Source organism: Stylophora pistillata, chromosome 11, assembly GCF_964205215.1.
Source record: "Stylophora pistillata chromosome 11, jaStyPist1.2, whole genome shotgun sequence".
NCBI classification, from domain to species: Eukaryota; Metazoa; Cnidaria; class Anthozoa; order Scleractinia; family Pocilloporidae; genus Stylophora; species Stylophora pistillata.
In genome coordinates, this window is record NC_142529.1 from 9,434,617 (window position 1) to 9,455,527 (window position 20,911).

At 39.2% G+C, this 20,911-nt stretch overlaps 2 protein-coding genes across 4 annotated transcripts; both read right to left on the reverse strand.

Moving 5' to 3' along the window:
• Positions 1–57: 57 nt before the first annotated feature.
• On the reverse strand, positions 58–10,738 carry LOC111331575 (reticulon-1-A). Of its 2 annotated transcripts, none has more exons than XM_022936709.2 (9): positions 10,456–10,738; positions 9,424–9,557; positions 7,258–7,488; positions 6,045–6,084; positions 4,225–4,323; positions 3,388–3,457; positions 2,680–2,726; positions 2,381–2,439; positions 58–1,196 (listed from the first exon to the last, which is right to left on the reverse strand). In XM_022936709.2, the coding sequence occupies exons 3-9, from the start codon at positions 7,470–7,472 to the stop codon at positions 1,109–1,111; spliced, it is 618 nt and encodes a 205-aa protein (XP_022792444.1). In that variant the 5' UTR covers positions 7,473–7,488; positions 9,424–9,557; positions 10,456–10,738; the 3' UTR covers positions 58–1,108. The 2 variants fall into 2 exon arrangements, with proteins under 2 accessions (XP_022792444.1, XP_022792445.1); XM_022936710.2 differs by having other exon boundaries at positions 9,424–9,565.
• A 1,712-nt stretch (positions 10,739–12,450) lies between these two features.
• Positions 12,451–20,591, reverse strand: LOC111331579 (BTB and MATH domain-containing protein 38). Of its 2 annotated transcripts, XM_022936722.2 has the most exons (4): positions 20,485–20,591; positions 19,355–19,409; positions 16,210–16,470; positions 12,451–13,848 (listed from the first exon to the last, which is right to left on the reverse strand). In XM_022936722.2, the coding sequence occupies exons 3-4, from the start codon at positions 16,466–16,468 to the stop codon at positions 13,343–13,345; spliced, it is 765 nt and encodes a 254-aa protein (XP_022792457.1). In that variant the 5' UTR covers positions 16,469–16,470; positions 19,355–19,409; positions 20,485–20,591; the 3' UTR covers positions 12,451–13,342. The 2 variants fall into 2 exon arrangements, with proteins under 2 accessions (XP_022792457.1, XP_022792456.1); XM_022936721.2 differs by lacking the exons at positions 19,355–19,409; positions 20,485–20,591 and having other exon boundaries at positions 16,210–16,501.
• Between the last annotated feature and the right edge of the window lie 320 nt (positions 20,592–20,911).

A 20,911-nucleotide genomic window follows, 5' to 3' on the forward strand; every position in this document is an offset into this window, starting at 1 on the left:
TTTTCTAACTGAACGCTTGTAACAGGCTATTAGAAATCAAAAGATTCAACCCTTCACTATCACCATAAAGAACTATTTTATTTTGATTTTAAATTTCGTTTGATTCAAATCTGATATTCTTAAGCAAAATTAAAACAATAATTTATAGCGCGTCTTGAAGCAAATTAATAATTCCTCTATTCTCATGACTTCAGCGTGTTTATCACCTGAGTTTTACAATACTTTGTCACCGCTCAGTGCCAAGCATACACTTGAGGTTATACCTCTTTGGGAAATGTTATTCGTACGCTAATTTTTCTCGGTAAATGTAATCTGTTCTTGAAATCACTTACTATAGTGCATCAGAAATCATTCCGGGAGGAAAAGTTAATGATCCGCTAGTGCCATCCAACTTTTTAAAATCTTCTGTGTTCCCGATTAAAACAAAACGATTTTTCTTCTTTTCAAAATCAATCATTCAGGGTCGACAAGTTGCTCGAAAGCCCATTAGTGTTCATCTAAGATCAATTATTTAACTTAGTTTTCAATTTCCCTTGAATGAAGGCAGAAATTACGACCAAAGTTTTAAGGTTACGTCAGTGCGCTTGTAAGGAAAAACAGTACAACTGTCTGCACAGCCTTAAAACTAAGTAAAAAAAATTGATGTTATCCTGGCTTAACGTGTCGTGTTTTAAGGAATACGACCCTTTTTCATGTTTTAACTATGGCTCAGCCGACTTTTATCAAACACTTCTATGTCTTGGACGCAAGTATTCTAAGATACAACCTTTTAAGACAAGTAAGTTAAACAAGTTTGGCGCATTTCCGCCCCGAGCCCCGCTAACTATAATAAATAGAGCTGCCCCGGAAACGAAACTGAGTCAGCGAACAGTTTGTTAATTTTACATAGTCCATCAAAGGCAACAAATGAATTATTTAGATATCTATATAAAAAAAAAATAAATAAAAATTGACTAGATAAATATACGGAATGGCTTAATAAACTAGATGAAAAGCGTCCGAGAGGAAGAATTAGTTCAGAAAAATAAAACCAGACACGTACATAATAATTGCTAACATTCAAAAAACGATCCTACTAATTTCAAAAGTGTTAAGTAAGTGATTTCACTCATGATACTTTCTTGTCATTGTCGTTTTCTTCTTGAGTTTCCTTGTCGGCAGGATTCTTCGTTCCTTTCGGCACTTTGGAAGTAATTCTAAAAAGGAAAAACGATAAAAGTCTGAGGCATGGTGCGTGCGCCTCACTTACCCAGAGTCAAATATCATTTCCTATTTCCAGCGACCGAACTCATTGGTAAGACAGTTTTTCAACTGAGTGTTGAACAACTAAAACTAAATTAATCACAACGGGCCAACCAGAAGAAAGAAAATTACCTTTAGGAGCCAATGAAAACTCAAAGTAAAGACACCGAAACTGTCTAAAGTGCGGGAAAACGCGAGGGATCGAGCGGGAATCTGTTGTTCTTTAGTTTTAAATCTGATTGGTTGAGAATGTGACGCGTGTTTTCTCGACCAATCACAGAGCAAAGAAAGCAAAACCCAGGAAATCCCAGATTACTTTCGACATTCAATTGAAAATTGCTAGTATTTTATATCGGTTTTGCTTTACGAGCTCGAAAAACAGAATACAGTGGGAACAATTACAAAATAACCTAAAGATGGCAAAAAACTGTCACAAGGGTGGAACATTTAGGTATTGATAAAAACCTAACGGTCTCTTTAAATATGGCGACTTTTGATGGCCAAAAATGTTCAGAAATTCTTATTCTGGAACACATTACTCAGCGAAACATTTTGGCAGAAAGTGTCCACGCGCAAGTACGCAAGGGCTTTCCAATAATGCTTCAAAAACGAGCAGGCTGATAACAAAAGGACAGAGTATTTCCCATTGTTACTCGAGGTTTGGGCAGAAGTTAGAATAGACCATTTTACAGTAGTGTACTTAGTTGCCAAGCCTTTGATTTGGAGTGAGGCTGAAGGTGACCTTATCGTGATAGAGATATGTATCTAGTTAGCATGATAACAAAGTGATTTACATTTGAAAGGCAGCAAGGTTTGTATCATAACAAGGTCACCCCAAGACTCACTCCCGTTAAAAGGCTTGGCAACTAAGCACACAACTGCTGTAAAATGGACTATTACCGCCTACTTTAAAAAGGGGTAGCAATGGGGAGGGGAGGGGGTTCCCGACCCCTTCTTCTCGCATCACGTGTATTCAAACAGTATTTAACGCGTCATGAATTTGAAAGGGAAAACTTCAAATCTCCCCTTACTTTGCCTTTCTGTAAAGTTTACGCATCGAGTATTAATTCTGGGCTTAATCACCGCTATGTATAAATCCTTTTCACCACTCTCATCTAAACGCCTATTTTCTACTTACTTTCCAGTGGCATCTTCTACAGCACTTTTAATTTTTCCAAGGCACGAGTTGATCTCCGTCTAAAAAGATGGAATTAAATTGATGAAAAAAAATTCTTAATTTAATAAGCACTTTACTTAGATGGCAGATAAATGTAACTGAAATAAACAAGTTCGACCTAGTTTTCTCATACAAATTTGACTCAAAGTGGAATTTAAAATTTAAGAACTTAGTTTCTTAAAGCTTTATAGTGCAATTATGCCATAAGATGAAATTAAGGTTTCAGTAACAAATAGAAACGTATAGATCTGAATACTTACTCCATACATGTCGTAAATCTTTGGAATAGTAAAGGCTCCAATAAATGCTGCAAAACAAAACGAGGTAACTTGAAAAAAATTTTATTGGAGTTTCGCGAGCTATGTGAGATTTCACTGATTCTGTTTTACTACGTTTTGTGTTCCGTCTATAAAAGTCACACTACTCTCTCCACTAAGCATATCCAGTTTCGATTTATGTTAGCCATTCGCGCTTTCGCGCGCTTAAGGTCAGCTGCACGTGTTTACCAGGAGTTTTTCTCTCTAGCCTTTTGCTCTGATTGGCCATTGGTATTGCTCTTGCTTTAGTGCCAGGATACTTCATCAAAATGCACTCCGCAAATTGAAAGTCCTTCGGGAATGAAAAGGCGGGCCCTTGTCTCCTTTGCAAGTAACCCTCATCTTTTGCACCCCAGTACGAGCGGTTTTTCGCCCCCTGGGAAAGTATAAGACCTTGAGCAACGCTAACCGGAGAGAACTCTGCAAATGGTCTAGCTCTTATAATTAGTGCCAGACCCCCGGAAAACCTCTCCCCGACTCGTCGCATCCCGCGGGCGGAGTGCAGCGCTAATAATAGCTCTTGTCTGGATTAAACCTTCGTAGCTGGTAACCTAACGATAAGTTACTCCCATGCATGCTTCCTATTTTCCCAGGAGAGGTTTCAGTTTTGTAGAGAGAGCCTAACTGGGGGAAATAAGTCTTTGAACTTACCGATGAATGTCAAAGTAATGCCACTGAACCACTGAGCCACGTAAGAAATAACATACAAGGCTATTAGCAGCTGAGAAATTAAAAGAAAAAATATATCATTTTGAAGAAAGTTCTAACTGGTTCTTTTTTATTTTTACCTTTGGTTCTGTTTAGTCAGTTAAGTTTTGATTTAACGACACCCGCCGAAGTCAGCCACAATTTTCTTGCGTGGTCTAGTGCAAATGGAATTACATATTCAGCGTATTCCATGCGGAGTCATACACTAAGTTCCAACAAGGGACTTTAAACTGAGTTCGTGGGTAGCTCCATATCAGCCTTCTCAGAATGATCAACTTAAATCAATCCTTAAGTCAAGTGAAATACAAATTCTCTCAGGGATCGCATCTTTGTAAACGAGCACACGCATACGCCTGTAGCGAATGACAAAAGACGTATTAAAATACACGCATTTGCACGTCAAGCATTGCAGGCATGTATTCCTCTAACTGCACGCGCGTAACTAAACGCACTGGAAGTGCGTGTAATCCCACGAATTATACGCGCTCAACGCACGTGTAGGTGCTGAAGTACACGTGAGCGGTACGGGACTTTTTTGAGGTAAAGTTGGTTATGAGTGTCGACAGCAGACTGCAAAATTCTCAACCAATCAGGTGCAAAGCCAAACCCGTTCGCGACTTGTTCACTCGTGTTTTCTCGCGCTCACAGTATTTTTACAGCTTTTAGCTCTGATAAACTCCTCGCGATATTATAGTTTTGTTCTGATTGACCACTTTCAGCACTCTGATTTTTGGTCATAAGACCCTCATCCGATACTCGCTCTAAAGAATGAAAGCAAACCTTCAGTGAATCTGCCAGATCATCCACAAGAAAGAGTGCTCTCAGCTTCGTCGACATGGCAACGGCAAACCCAGAAACTTTCTCACCGACAAAATCCGCCTGTTGAGGGAAAATCTTGAAAAAGTTCATAAACTTTATCATACTAAAATTTATTAACTTTGTAAATTATCTCTCCTCTCCAGGCAACTGCTTTTATTCTACTAACTAACCCTTTAAATTTGTTTAAATGTTCTCCTCACTGTCCTCTATACATTTACTAAGGCAACTTCTTTCCCAGGGTCTCTCGTCCTCCTGCTCCTTGTAGCTTCAGAGGTAGGTCTTTAAGCCCCGTCTACACGAGCAATTTTTATATGACAATTTTTAAGTGGCAATTTTTATTTGCCCGTGTAGATGATGAAAAATGACCAATTTTTATGTGACAACTGCATTTGCTGAAAAGCTGGCGTGTTAGTTTTTATGTGGCAAATAAAAATTGCCACATAAAAAAATTGTCCGTGTAGACGAGATGCCACATAAAATGTGACAAACGCGCCTAAAGCTGCAACACGTCTGGCACGTCTTCTGACTTTCGCCATCTTTCTTTTTTCCTTTCCATGAGCATCTCCGCCGTGCGAAATTATTACTGACGCAAATTAACAACAAATATTTGTCGAGCCATCTACTCGGGCAAATAAAAATTGCCACATACGTACAGTTGCCACACAAAAATTGCTCGTGTAGACGGGGCTTAACATAATTTTTGGCATAATTTGAGCAAACTGGCATAATTTCTGCCAAGTAGCAATGCTAGCATAATTCGCATATTTTGAGAATTATCGGATCACTTTTGATACTACAGTTTGATCATTGTTAATCTCTACTCCCAAGCACTTGGTGACGTTTTTCGATGTTTTAAGTTTTAGTTCAAGTAGTAGCATCTGTAGTTCACTGTGAGTCACTGAGCGGCGTCTGAAACGGTCTGAGCCCGGGTTTGGGGTGCACCGGAACCGGAAGTCACATTTTTGGCCATGTATAGTCTAGTACTAGTGTGCATGTTAACATGAACCACAACTTTATTTGAATTTCATTGTGGATTTGTTGCGTTTCTTTCTTGTAGATCAACTGCTCCTAATTATAAAATGTATTTTTTGGACTTATTTGCAATTTTTTCAAAGAGCATAATTTAAAAAAAAAGGGCATAATTTGGAAAAAAGAACATAATTTTAGCATAATTTCGCCAAAAAAAGCAATGCTACTAGCATAATATGCTACTTTTACTAGCATCATCTATAAAGGCCTATTCAGAGGGAGGGAAGACGAGAGACCCTGGGAACGAGGTTGTTCCTAAGGTACTGAGAAGGAGAACTTTTACCAATCAGGAGCTTCCTGAATTGACCGGTGTTCATTTACTTTATTCTCATGACCTTTACATATAATTCAAAGGTGATAGTGTGAGGAGAAAATAGAAGCCAGTCAGGGTTAAAGGGTCAAAGTTTCGGAAATTAGCCTCCAGACGAATCGTTCATCTTATTTCTTTTTGTGCGATACTTTAATTTTTACCATAATTGGCAGTAATGTCGCAATCTGATTGGCCAATTTTCTGTTGTAGATATTTGTACAAACAACGCTGCTCGCTTCAGCGTGTTACCCAACGTGTCACACTCTGAAAGATCCGTTTTATTTAATGTCGAATTCGTGGTAAAAAAAAATCGAGGGGCTGCGCCTCGTGAGTCCACGACATTTTGACTATTGTGAAAACGAACATCGTTGTCGATAAGAATACAGACGACGCTAAACCACTGTCGATTTGTCAACCAGTACATTATGTCAGTTATACTTGCCTTGTCTTTGGAAACCTCTATGTCTTTAGATAAATACGCCCTTGGATAGAAAATAAGAGGAGAAACCCAGGATTAAACGTATTGTCTTGCTTCATCCTTTAATGATAATTATGATAACATTTAACGAGGAAACCCAACTCGCTAGTGTGGGCTTCAGTGAGGCCCTATTTACATGGAGGTGGGGCAACCCAGGTAGGTGAGGTAACCCGCTTAGCCGTGGTCAAAAAATAAAACGCGTTCACATCCAATCATGCAGCCCAAGGGTGCTGGGATGAAGTTTTTCGAGATTGTTGTTGTGCTTGGAATTAAGGAGTTTAAGCACAAGGGTCCCAAGCTCACGTCTCAAGAAAGACGAAAGGTTAATTCTTTCTGGTGTTTTAACGTTTTAATTCTGTATGGGACGGCTAGGAAATGTACAAATTTTTAAAACACACGTGTTTTGCTTTTGAGCTTTTTTATCATGAAGGAAATCCCGGCTAGGAGGATTACCCCATCTTGAGATGTTTACATGGAAAATTATCACCCCGGCTGACAGGGATACCCTACCTGGCAGACCGGGCAACCCGCTTGGGCGGGTCACCACACCTATCATGTAAACGTGATCAAGATGAATTAAGAAATTATATGAAAAGGTGGGTTACTCCACTTAGGCGTGTTGCCTCACCCACCTTGGGTCCCCCACTTCCATGTAAACAGGTCCTTAATCTCTGAAAGCGGCATGTACCCTGCTTGTATACTCTTGGGAGCTAAGACTAGGAACTGGGAAGCGTTTAATCAGAAGCAATTTCTCTCGTGATAAAATAATTTTAGGAAAACAACATAATTACGCTCAAGTATGCCCTTTTGCGCTGGAAAGATTTTCTCTTTTGCTCTCATTATGCAGCATCCTCGATATGACTAGCCTAGAAAACCCTGTGTTAGCCTTCTTAACGAAGCAGATGAGAAACTAATGCAAAGTGCGCGCAATTTGGTTTTAAACGTTTTCCCATGCGTAAGTTTTCTTACGCGTCTTCCCTAATAATGCTCTTGAACTCTTTGTTATGATTCACTTTTGTTATGCATGATTGGTCGTTTTAACTACTTTTATTTCCGAAGATTCAACGCAATGTGCAAAAGGCGCATGCGCAAATCATCCTTTTGATGTACTCTACCCAGCTCTACTCTTTCCAGCTTTCTGTGTGTTTAGCATCAAAGAATAGTTACAAACGCTTACTTGAGAGGGTGTTCAAATTCAGTTCTGAGAAACGCAGATCTTGCAGTCAGCAGCAGTCGTAGGGCTAACATAGGAGCGAGGCAAACCAGTGCTATGTTTGTAAGAACGCTGACCACACTGAACTGTGTCAGGCAGATTAGGAGGACAAAACCGCTGACAAATACAATTGCAGTCACTTTGACATCTCGCCATAACAAAATGTCCTTTACATCCATAACTGGCCTGGGTGAACTAAAATGAACATTACAAAAGAGTTTTTCTTAATGTTAAAATTACCGACTCAAAATAAGAAATAAGAGGCTAATCATTGTTTATCGCCGGAGGGAAGGGTGTCGGAGAATTTAGGTAGTGTCACGAATAAAACTTACCTGACCCCCCTATTAGTCTCTTTGATAATTAGTTATCTCTATAGTCCCCCCCCCCCCTTTATACTGTGTTGGCGTCAGCTGATGCTCCCACCGTTCTCCCTGAAAGCGATATGGTACCCCCCAAAAGTCTTCCCTCCCCCTCCCCTGAGGCGATACTAAAAAGTGACTTGACCTTTTAAATTGAACAATAGGGAATGTATCATCTTTTAAAATGAAAAATGTTCACGAAACTTATTTCTACGACAGTCCCATTTCAAAGAGGTGGTTGCAATTTTAGACAATATGTGAACATCAACCGGTGTCGACAACCGTGTCACACGAAGATGTGAATAAAAATACTATTCCCACGGAGAATTATACTATACAGCGTAATATGTTAACGTCGATTCTTTTGAAACCGCCCTGTAAGCCTAACCCTCAAGCCCCTAAGAAAAGCGAGCGTCTAATTTCTCCTAAGAGTATCATTGCTGAATCAAACACTACATTCATGAGAATTAAGTAAGTGATCATCAAATTAATTGATTGTTAAAAGTTATAACCGCTCTGTAAGCTTAAAAGCTATAAAACACCTGACCACACCAGACAAATATATGTCCGTGTTGTTAAACATATTCAAATTAGTCTAGGTATAAGTTGGAACAGTCTCAAGGCGGAGCCGCTCAAATTGTATCATTTCAATTTTGTTGAGTCTAGCTTACTTGCGACAAATGTAGCCATTTTCTAAGTATAGTGGCTACCCCTCTTTAAAGATGGTTGCTGAACTGAAAGTTTCTCAATTGGAAAACAACCGTTGCTCTTAATTTAGCAATATTTCCGTCTTTTGAAGGGTCTGCCACTATTAGAGAGCAGAATTCGCATTTGAATTCAAGAAAAAATGCCTAATAACTACACTGATTGAGTTATTTCTACCTGTTTTCTTAGCTTATTTTGACCACATCGAATACAGAATTTCGTCTACAAAATTTGTTTGAGTGAAACAAAGACATTTCGAATTTTATACTTAATTTAGTAACCAAATGTTGGCATGTTTCAGTATGCAGACGAGACAAGATATACTTAGCATAAATACTTGATAGAAATTCACAGCGCAGAAAACCTGGGCGTCAACATGGCCTGAAAATTGTTAAATATTATTCCATCTTCAATTTTTTCCTAGCATTTCAACGTATTTGAATTGTCGGATCCAACACCTCACGAAACCATAAAAGATTCATAAAATTTATGTCAAATACACATCGAGTTGGTAATATTAGGCTTCGTATTATGCGAACATTTACTCCAAGCGATAAACTACATGAAAACTGAAATTTAGAGGTGCAAATCATTTTGTTGAGAACTTGAAGTTATATTTAGTCCGCTAAAAATGTCGCAGACGGTCAAAAGTATGAAAGCTTGGAGATCTTTCCAAATTAAATCATTGTAAGTCGGCTTCCGTTTTGGTCACTGATCACACCCAAGCAAAACATTTACATGATGAAACTCGATTTCAAATGCTGCACTGTGAACTTTTAAGGTCACAATTGTTTTATTTTAATGTTTCTCCGAAGAACTACGTTGTCTTAAATCGATAATAACCCACATATTCTCGTGGAAAGAAATTACCAGTGGAATCGATCGAGTTTCTATAGAATCACAATCTAAACAACCAAGAAATTTGGTCAAAACCAACCGAAATCAAACGCGAAAAAAAAATGCTTCCCAAGATAACCATAGCGTGATCTGAGATATTTCTCGCATCGCCAGTTTTTTTTTGTTAAATATTTAACACCACAGAAACTGAAAATTACAGAATCCTTACCTTAAAATCTGTTGTCACTATTTCGAATTATCCTCGGCTGTTGGGATCGTGTTTGTATTTTTGCTACAAGATGGAAATCCAACCTTTGCAGCTGTCATCTAGATCATTAAATATTCACTGGCTTTCAGCTTCCGCTAGTTCACTGATATGATAATAACACAAACTCTTTGAGCAATATGGACATGCTGTAATTTAAAATGATCGAAATTGGACAGTAAAACAAAACTAATGACATGTTAAAAGGGAACACGACAGGAAATTTGAAAAAGATATGTAAAAGAAACTAAAACACCTCTTAACCGGCCTTGCTTCAAACAAAGAACAATAAAGAGTAGTTTTTGACAAGTAAACTGAAACAACTATGTAATACGCTGCCTTTAATACTCGAAAAGTTTATTTTGAAAACGATGTAAGTAAAGGTAAATACACATTGGGTTAATTGGGGTACACTTTGATTTCTTCGCTTTCAAAAATCCTTTCGTAATTAGATAGGATTGAAAAGTTACCACAAACATTGACAGAAATGACCAGAAAAATAATTCATGGCATTACGACAAAATTATCCTGACCACATATCAAAAGGTATCATTTATTCTACGGATTTCTTCCTTTTTTTTTTCATGGTGCCGTATCGCAAATTTTTTTCTACAATTTGGCCAACAAGGGATGCTCCCCTTTCTTTTGTTTGGTTGGAAAGAAAAAACTAATACACCTCATTCGATGGTTTTACATTCACAATAAGCGCGAATATTTTGCGAGCTGCGGAGTATTTTTCAAGCCTCTACGAAACGAGCAGAAATGCGAGCAATAAGCAAAACTTTCGCTCATATCATACGTTAAACCGTCGAATAAGGGATCTATTTTTCCACCATTCATTTTCTAGTATTTTAACTTTTGGTTCATGAAATACGTCTCAAAACTTTACTGTGCGTCGTATCGATCGCATAAGGCGCGCGCTAAAGATGAAAACAACACAAACGAACCCATTTGAGTGTTTTTTTTGTGACCAAAATAAAAATATGGTCCACTTACAAATTTGTAACTCAAAAGTCAACAAGCTCTACTATGAAGGTAGATCCTGGACAAAATGTTCCATTCGTCGTTTCGTTATGGCGTTTCGTCGTTTCGTTATGTCGAGTCGTTGTTTTCCGAGTTTGACTCGTCGAACTTTCAGTTGGTTTCGTCGTATTGTCAGTTCGATTCGTCGGCTGGCCTCTTCGACTCGTCGTTTACGAGTCCGACTCGTCATCGACCACATCGGTTCGTCTTTTTTTCGTTTCGTTATGTCGTTTCGTCATTTCGTCATATCGTTTCGTCGTTTCGTTATGTCGTTTCAACTTGTCCACTCAACAGGAGCTATAATTCAACTTACATGAAGAGTTACTTGATTTAATACACTCTTACATGAATCATTAATGCGGTATCTATAATTTGCCCTCCACCGAAGGAAATGGATCTTTAGAATAGCTACTTAATCTGCAGAAGCGTCCGAGTTATTTAGAATAACGTATTTTCAGCTAAAAGTGAATGAATCACTTGGGCGAGCACCCTGGAGTAATTATCGCGGGAGTCTATATTTTTGTCGAGGGAGGGTAGGAGGGTCAAGGGTTTCTTGACTCAAGACGAATTCTATGCTGTGGCGTAAGTCGCTCTTCAAAGGATCCATTTCCTTCGGCAGAGGGCAAATTATAGAAACCACATTAATTTTTCATGTAAGGGTGTATGGAATCAAGTAACTCAAGTCGAAACGACGAAACGACATAACGAAACGACGAAACGCGGACATAACGAAACGACGAAACGACATAACGAAACGACGAAACGCGGACATAACGAAACGACGAAACGCCATAACGAAACGACGAATGGAACATTTTGTCCAGGATCTACCTTTATACTCTACAGTATAGTACGGTTGCATCCGAAAGATGTACCAATCACAGCCGTGGAATTTGAATAACAGCTGAGCAAAACAACGTATGGATGACACGTACTCAATCGACCTCATCGCCCGAAGAAGACTAGCAGTCTGCAGTCAAAACGGTGCGATCCACGTCCCTAGTGACCACATCGGGAGACAAACGATTACATTCCTCTTTTAAAACATCCGTAACATGGCTACGCGACGTTTATAAAGACTGCTAGCGCTTTAGCTGTCTGAATAAATTTAAAACAGCTTGCCAAGATCTCTAACTTACTCTAAGACTTTTGCATGACAACAAGCACCATTAAATTGTCTACTTGGTTCACTTCGAAAAACAGTCCAAAAAAGAGTAAAACGAAGCCAAAATTCATTCAAATTGCTAGTAGTCTCTCGTGGAACCAGCATATACATAGAATAACTGCTCAGGCCAATAGGGTTTTAGGGTTGCTGGGGCGGACCCAGGGGGGGGGGGGTTCAGGTGGTTCGGTCGAACCCGTCAAATTATCCCTTAAAATGCTGCAAATCATGTTTCCGAAGACCTAATTTTCAAAATCTCCCGGGGGAGCATGCCCTCGGGCAATTCTCCGAACCCCCCTTGACTAAATCCTGGATCCGCCCCAGGGTTGGTAAAAAGGACCTGTAGGGACTTAAATGATGTTGACACCATGAGGTCACTTTATTGTAGTCTTGTGAGACCCTTAATGAAATATTCATGTGAAATTTGGAACCCTTATACTAAACGTAACATTGACAAATTGGAGGCTGTTCAGGAAAGGGCTACCAGATGGATCACTGGGTCTGATGATGATTATGGTTCTAGACTATCTAAATTGAGATTGTTGCTATTATTTGATAGGAGGTTCATTAGGGATGTTACGTTTTTGTTCAATGTAATTAATGGCCATTATGACATAGACATTTCCAATAGGCTCATATTTTGTAAGGACAGAAGTATGGCTTATAATTTGAGGAAAAATGACACACAGGACCTTGTCCCAAATTTGAGTAAAACTAACGGTCTTAAATATAGTTTTTTTTAACCGTATCGTTGGTGAATGGAATAGCTTACCTAATCACATTAGAGAATCAGATAGTATTGAAACTTTTAAAAAAAATGTTTTAAGTTTTATTAAGGATAAAGATAATTAGGGCATCTATTTTCATATTTCTATATAGTTTTACTACACTTTAATTAGAGGGGGCATCCCTTGTATGGTGCGTCAGCGCTTTTGGTTGTCCCCTTCTCCACAGTTTTTCCTTTTATGGTTTTTATTAACCTTAATTGTAATTTACATTATTTGTTGTGTATTCTAGTGAAGGGAATCTGTAATAAATAAATACAAATTGGAGTCAAACGCTCCCCGAAAACGCCATATCTGCCGAACATGCGCACTTATTTTGCCGCTGTGCGGGAATGTCACACCAGCCATGGACCGTTTTCCTATGACGTCACGGCGGCCGCATTAGTTTCCAAAAAATAGCGAAGTTATTAATTCTAGGAATGTGGGTGTGGCGACGAAATGATAAACGTGTTGATATTGCAGCAACAGTTAGTACCAGGCACAATGCCCGCGCTCCCTCCCTCCCTCCCCTCACCAAATTATCTTTTCACTGTTCACCCCCCTACACCTTCTGGGAGAAAAGGGAGAGGACGGCAAACGCAGTGTCACTGATATGCGTAAAAGCGGCTTTAAGAATCCTCGAAAGCGGCAAAGACATTTCGACGAAATGAGTTCCGAAATGAGCCAAATGGCATTAGTGTATGTTTTAAATATCAAACATTTCCGCGGAAGGATGCCTCTATACTCCCTTACGGCCTGTTAGAATAAACCACAATCACGTCTGCCATTGGGCCCCTTTTCTGCAAAATTCGTTTTTTCGAACCCGCTAATAGATGGTGTCGTTTGAGTCCCTGTTACACTCAGTTCATCAGTATGAAGGGAGAGTCGCTATCAAAGCCAAGACAGCTTCTCTTTTCACAGTTTTGCCCACAGATTACACGTTCTGTTGTAATGCCTCGATAAGTTCACCGCATTTTGTCTTGACAAATTTTTCCAAGACTGTACAACAGTTGTCACATGACTTGGTGTACGAGGCACATGCGCAGCCTCTGATTGGCAGTTTGTTGTAACCCCAACAACTATTTAACTCGTTGGCAATCTCCAAAGCTCGACCTTTCTCTTTCAAGAATTGTTCTCTTAGTTGCCTTATTTCGCGGGCATGCTGTTCTTTGAGCCAGCGAAGGTGATTATTTAAGAGGGAAACTAGATTTTCCGCTTCGATATTGTCGAAATTTGGACTGTTCTTGAGCTCTTGAATGTTCATTCTTGCGAGGGAGGCCAAACATTTTTCAAGTAGCCGCGTCAGCGAGAATTCCTGCGCCAGGATCACCAGTTCGACCGAGCTCTGTTTCTGTAAGAGACGCTCTTCACAGCGAGCACTCAGTTTACTTATCTGGTATTCTCGGGACAACTCCAAAAGGCTTCTTACATCATGCTGATCTGAAACAACGTATTCAATATAAAAAGTTGACTTTACGAAAAAAACTTCTTTATCACTGACCACCTGTCAGCTATAACTTTATAAACTCTTTACTGTGGCCAACTCATGTTATCAACTCATACATACATACATACATACATACATACATACATACATACATACATACATACATGCATGCATGCATGCATACATGCATGCATGCATACATACACACACACAGACATATATACATACATACACACAGACACAGGCATGCAGCATGCATGCATGCATGCATGCATACATACACACACACATACATACATACATATACACAGACACACACACATACATACATGCATGCATACATACATGCATGCATGCATGCATACATACATAAATACGTTTATTTGATAAAGCAGGTTATGTTACATAGTATGGCAGCCAAGGGCTGATGTGGACCTGCATCCAAAAGTTATATAGAGTCCATATGCACATATATTATAACAATATTGGTAATAAAAGATAGTCAAGAGAAAAGAAAAATAAGTTAAGATTATATAAAAAGTAGAGGATAAAATCAAGTTGGTAAAACCACGTTATCTTGTTGTACCTCCCACCAACGCAGCACCACAGGTTCTTTAGAAAGTTACTATCTTTATTCAGCTATAGAGCAATATCTAATATGAAGGAACACTGAATGAAAGTTTAACTGGGGGAGGAAGTCTGAAAAACAACCTGAGGTGGGAGTCCGAGACCATGCTCTCATTAAATACATATAGTTTATCTTTGCTTGAAAATAGAGAGGCCAGAGACAACTGGAGAACCCTTTCACCACAATCTCCAAAAGAGGATGCAACTGAGAGCAGCTTCCAAAATACCGTAAAAGGCCGGAGATAAGCCGCAACCGCAGATAAGCCGCACCCTGAATTTAGCAGCTCAAATTTTGGAAAAAAGAGTTTTTTAAAAGAAATCAAAAGAAATCAAAAGAAATCAAAAGAAATCCAAAGTCGAGTCTTGAGAAGTCTTCTTCATCCACTGTTCATCGAACGTAAACTCACTATTAACATTAGCTGCAACGGAAAATACTTTTAAGTCTTACCCACAATTTTAGCACTTTAATATAATGAACATCGTTTCTACCAACTTTGACAAATGATTAATCTTTTTCTGGTATTTGTTGAGAGGAATTTCTTCATTCAACACAGTTTTTCCATAGATTTTTGCATTACAACAAGAATGTGAGCGAAACATTCGAAGTTTAGTAACCAGGCATTAGATCGCACGTGTTAACGAAAACTGCCGCAACATTCACGACACCTTTTTCAAATGTTCCCGCAGATAAGCCACACCCCCAGTTTCTAGCGACGATTTTTGGAAAAAAGGTGCGGCTTATCCGCGGGTTTTTACGGTACATGAATGTAAATGTCAGTGGAAGATGACAATAGCCTCAAGCTGATTTGAAAATTGGAGGGTTTGCAATCCCCCTGACTTTGAGGAACAAAAATCAGATTTCAGAGACATAAACAATGCATCATGAAAGGGAATTGGAATTTCAACACTGACAAATTAGTTTTACAAGTGCAGGTATGACTGTCTGCTCTCCCAGCAGCACACTTTGACCTCTAAGAGTGACCAGCACCTAATTTCTCCTTACAGTATCACCCCTGAATCACACATTAAGGTCAGGAGAATATAGGAAATGATCACCAGCTAAAGAAGCTCTTGATTGTTAAACAAATTCTCCTTGTCAGCACCTTAGGAAATGTATGAAGAACAGTGTAAAGAAAATACATACAGATGCTGGGTGTAAAAGGTTATTATTATATGGCTGTGTCTCACAAGGACTGGGAACTACCGAATTCACAAATTTGATTGGCTGAAATCAATATTGAAAGTGGTCTGGATTTTCCCATCTAGACCGGCATCTAGACCGGTCTAGAAAAAAAAGGAACAAAGAATATAAAAAATTGACATATAAGACACAGCCCTATAATAAACATCATTAACTGAGCTAGGTCGGTCTGTATGGGAGAATCTTGACCTCGGTCGCTGGTACAGGCCTCACTGCGTTTGGTCTGTACTGGCAATGTCGGTCAAGATTCTCCCATACAGACCTTCCGCTTGGTTAATAAGAACTAAATAACAACCTGTTTGAAGCAATACTGCAATTCAAGATGACTATAATAATTGATGCTTCCCAAACACAACAAGGTAAGAATACATTGAAGATGAAGTCTGAACAAATAAACGTCAATGCTTCAGTTCTCCATAGCCCTTTCTTCTCATAAAGGAATGCTTGAAGCTCAAGTGCAAATCACACTGTCATTCAGTCGTTCACAAATTATTCTAAAATTCAGAGAAAACTAATGAGGGCTTACCAGAAATCTGTAGTGGAAATGGATATATCATACACAGTAATTCATAAATTTTTTCTGCCTTCTTCCCTGGGAAGGGAATTTCTGTTGATGTAGCTTCTTTAAAGCTTGACTGGAACATTGTGTTGAACACAGGTGAGCTGATGGCCAAAATGGATCTGTGTACATGAAAGCGCTTGTCCTCTACCACTAATACAGTGTCACTAAAATTCCATGGCTCAGAAAACTTTGGTAGCTGGTCTCCATGGTTAAACAGGTCCATGCCTGATAATGAGCGCATCAATAGTTATGCAGTAAGTTAGTTAAAAGCCAAGTGGCCAACCAAGCTTGAGCTTATCCAGCTTTCCATGCCATGAACCAATTGGGATAATTGCTTTTCTCCTTCCCCCCCCCCCCCCGCCACTTCCTGATGCTAGTCTATTTGGTAAAGACTGGTGAACTCCTTGAGGCCGCTGGTATGTTGGTTGATACTATCCACTGCTGAGAAATTGTCTACAATATGAATATTAGGCCAAGAAATGAAAATGTGAAATTTTGAGGACAATCTCTCAGCCAAGGACATTATCTACTGACATAACACCAAGCCAGAAAGACTTTGTCTTTTTTTTTTTACGGGAATAATTGGAGGACAAACATTGACATAAATGGAGAAAGTTTTGTGATAATAGTTTGCTGTTTTTATACAACATGATGTCAAGTAGCCCAAAAAGTTGTACAAAAATTACTGTCTGGTTACAATGCTGGTTCCCCCTCCCCTGATGCAGGTTAAGAGAAACAGTTCACACAAGCATAATGAGGGATTAAAGGATTTGCACAGAGTGGAAAAAGTATTGAATTTTGTGCATTACTGTCTGGGTTATAATGCTGGTTAACCCTCCCCCCCCTACCCTCAGCATTTCATCAAATGTACCTCACAGTTTGAGGGTACCCATTTTTTTTATACTCCCATATGCACAAAGGTATAGTGAGTGTTGAAAGTCTTCCCAAAGAACACAGCACTATGACCTGGGTCATGCTTTTAAAAGGGAAGATAATGCTATTCACTGGATAAATAACTATCCAGCAAATAAGTGCTAAATAAACATATTGTGCAGAGAATTGATGTTTATCCGGTTGATAGAGATATCTTCCTTTGAACAACTCAGGCCTGGCCAGGTCTCAAATCTGAACCTGTTGATCGCTGGAAACCAGCGACCCTTGTTGCCAGGCCACCATGTCTCTCTCAGCTTTGAAATGTGGAAAGAGAAATTCCTACATTTTGAAATAAGTGGGATAATTGTTTTAAAGAAGGGCACCTCAAAGCAAAATCTGACATCCTCAGGGTACCCCTCGGATTAGGCTAGGAAATTTGATATCAAATTGAAGACTTTGCATAAATCTCTTGTTCATATTTGATTGGAATGATAACAGGACAGAGAGGGGTACAGTTCAAGAAGTAATCCAGCGAGTAATTTCAAATTGGTTGAGCATGTGGCATAAGACCACTAGGAAATTACAAGCACTTCTACTCCTTAGCTCTTTAACTCCCAGGAGTAATAAGAATAATCAAAACAATATCAAGCAATTTTAAGGATGGACGACAGTATTCCTCTCTCTTATGTCATAGTTAGTGAGGGAGGGCTATGAAAGCTATTTGATACTGTACATCTCAGGTTTTCAAACAAGTGTTTCATGGGGGAATGCATTCATATGTTAAAAAAAAAAAACATTTGCATCATCACTAACAAAAAACATGGTAGAGACAATTTTTAAAACAGTTTGAGCACAGGCCTGGGAAATGAAATTTGGCATGATGATGCTTGGAATTTGTTTCTATTATTAGCTAAACTACACAGAATACAGGGTCACTTTTCACCATCTACCAAACAAGCTGGCTCATTTGGCCTGTTTGCTCCTGTGTTAACAGAGAGGACCACTACTGAGCCAAATGAACCACTAGATCTGTAGACCTAAGACTTAAACATAAAGGCATGCTATGAAAGAAGAGGTGCCTTAGGTATCTCTGGATCATTTGTCAATGATCATTTTGTCAGAAGGCAGCGTGGTCGAGTGGTCAGCATGTCAGACTTGCGATCCGCCGCTCCTGGGTTCAAGTCCCACCCTAGCCACTACCTGGATTTGTTTCACGGTAGCCCCGAGTTTCAAATCCTCGGCCATGCTTGTAATATAGCCAACTGGTTTGCCTTCGGCCAGTTGGGATTCTTAATAATGTTATTTTCAATTTGAATTATTTGTTTCAGTTGTTTGGTGGAAAACCTGTAAACTAGCTTCTAGCTAAGTGTTTCTCCATGTTAAAAACTGTTTATTTATTTATTTTTTATTACAACTGTCATGGTGTACAGACCTATATGTTCAAAATAGCTTGAGCTAAAGCCGACCCATCTAGCTCTGATAAGTTTACAAAAATATGTTTTCATCACAATGGAAGAATTTGATAAGGGTTCTATCACTTTCTCCAATGGAAACTGTCTTCATTTGTGGCAGTAAATTTGAAATTCAGGGTGAAATTCTATCTGTTTCTAAACAATGGAGGTAAGGTAAAAGGTAAAGTCTGTTTACGAGCCTAGTGGTCCATTAGGCCGGTGCTTAACTCCGGTTTCTGTAGCATGAAGCAACTAGGAGTATTTCTACTCCCCCCTGGATGGGATGCCAGTCCATCCCAGGGTTACCCCCAGCATTAAATTTGCCAGTACCCATTTATACACCTGGGTGAAGAGAGGTATTGTGAGAGTAAAGTGTCTTGCCCAAGAACACAACACAATGTCCCGGCCAGGGCTCAAACCAGGACCACTCGATCCAGAGTCGAGCGCACCAACCATGAGGCCACTGTGCCTCCAAACAATGGAGGTAGATGACCATAAAAATAAAAAGAAAAGATGTAGAAATGTTGAAGGCCTTTCTTTAACAATGGTTGCCATAGTGGATGATTGCTGCATCTGAGCTAAAACCAAGTGGTGCAGCCAAACTATTTATAGTGCACCTTTGTGTTTAATATGCATGTAGATTATTTCTCGTTCTTTCATGCACTGCTAAGCCAGATGAGCCCCTAGATATATAGACGTATGACTTAAGGAGCATACAGATTACTCGTTGTTCTTTCATAAACTGCCGTGCCAGACAAGCCAAATGAAACACTAAATATATGCACCTTCAAAAGTGGCCTTGTACTGTGCAGTTGCTCCCCATTGTTTTAACTTAATCACCTGTAAACACAAACACCAATGACATTGCTACAACTTGTAACTTTAGATTATGTGTGTTGCAGATACAGTTTAACCTCTCTACAATGGCCACCTTAAGGACAGAAGAAAGTGGCCCTTGTGAAGAGGAGGTCCTTGTAGAGAGGTTTAAATGAATGTATGGACAGCCACCAGGACCAAGAAAAATGGTGGTTGTGGAGAGGTGGCCATTGTTTAACAAATGGTAAACACCACAGCATACATAACTGAGTTATGGATGCACACGGGAGGTTGCTACACACAAAAGAAGTATAAGAGTCGCCGAGGCAATAGCTGAGAGCGACTCTAGCTTCTTGGGCGCTTAACCTGGCAGTTACCATTTGTTTTATAACATAACATTGATACGTTGTAGCAAAAGAGTTTTCTTTTATTTAACAAATCTTGCGTGACCAGAAAAAACAAGCATGCGGGGAAAACTAGTCCTTACAGTTGCTCACGCCAGCAGCGTACGCCCATGGAAAAATGGTAGATGCTGAATTGACCAATCAGAGTGCACGCTTTACTTTGGTTATGTTATAAAGAGAGGTGGTCATTAGTGGTCATTCGACTGTATTGCAAGGAAAGTTATGTAAACGTAAGTGAAGTCTTGCTTTCAAGTAAAATAGCATGAAATACTCAGGTAATACAGTGCCTGAAATTTGAATATCAACCAATGGAAAAAGGTAATCTGTAAACAGCTCATCTCCTTGCAATGATCTGAGAACATATTCACAACAGATACAAGGCCTGAAAATTGAGTTTATTTTGATTTCCAAGATGGCGATTTCGACACCTGGTTTGGAGACGTTGGGCTTAACTGAGATTAATTAAATATTACTGTTAAAATTCTTTTGTGCATAGCAGTTTACACCCCTGCCAATCTTTTAACGCCTGCATACACTGCCAGGTGACATTGCAAAAAGAGTTTTGCCAGCATGTTTGTCATTAGTAAAGAAAACACTGATTTAAAGTCAACTGATTCCGTTTTGCATAAAGCATCACTATACAATGAACAACTGCCTTAGAATACTTTCCCTACAAACAAATAAATTCCTCATACCTGGCAAAGTCAAATTTGAAGCTGTTCCCAGTATACTTCGAAACTTTGATTAACCCGGTTCTTCGTCTCGATTAACAAAATTCATATAAAGTCAGCGCTCACCAACCAAAACAAAATTGGTGTGGTGTAAACATAATCGAAATATCATGCGGTAAAATAGGTCCGTCAGGCGCAAAAGGGTGCATTGGTTAGTTAAAACAAGACAAACTGAACAAAGATCGGTTAGTTGATTAATGTGTGACATAAGCATCACGATTGAAAGAAAAGAGAAGACAACAAATATTAGACACATGTTCATAAGCATCACGATTGAAAGAAAAGAGAAGTATGAATAGCGAATCGGTGAAAAAATCTTAAGTGGGTAGACAACAAATGTTAGACACTGTTCAGATGTATTAATGTCTATATTTAACAATTATTCGCCGAA

What these genes read in the sequence shown, in the direction of transcription:
- LOC111331575 (XM_022936709.2), bottom strand. Translation starts at nt 7,472, where the DNA reads ATGGATGTAAAGGACATTTTGTTATGGCGAGATGTCAAAGTGACTGCA. An exon ending in TAGAGGTTTCCAAAGACAAG is followed by an intron (nt 4,324 to 6,044) that starts GCAAGTATAACT and finishes TTCCCTCAACAG; the next exon opens with GCGGATTTTGTCGGTGAGAA. An exon ending in GTAGAAGATGCCACTGGAAA is followed by an intron (nt 1,197 to 2,380) that starts GTAAGTAGAAAA and finishes TTTCCTTTTTAG; the next exon opens with AATTACTTCCAAAGTGCCGA.
- LOC111331579 (XM_022936721.2), bottom strand. Translation starts at nt 16,486, where the DNA reads ATGCGCTCATTATCAGGCATGGACCTGTTTAACCATGGAGACCAGCTA. An exon ending in ATTTCCACTACAGATTTCTG is followed by an intron (nt 13,849 to 16,209) that starts GTAAGCCCTCAT and finishes ACGTTGTTTCAG; the next exon opens with ATCAGCATGATGTAAGAAGC.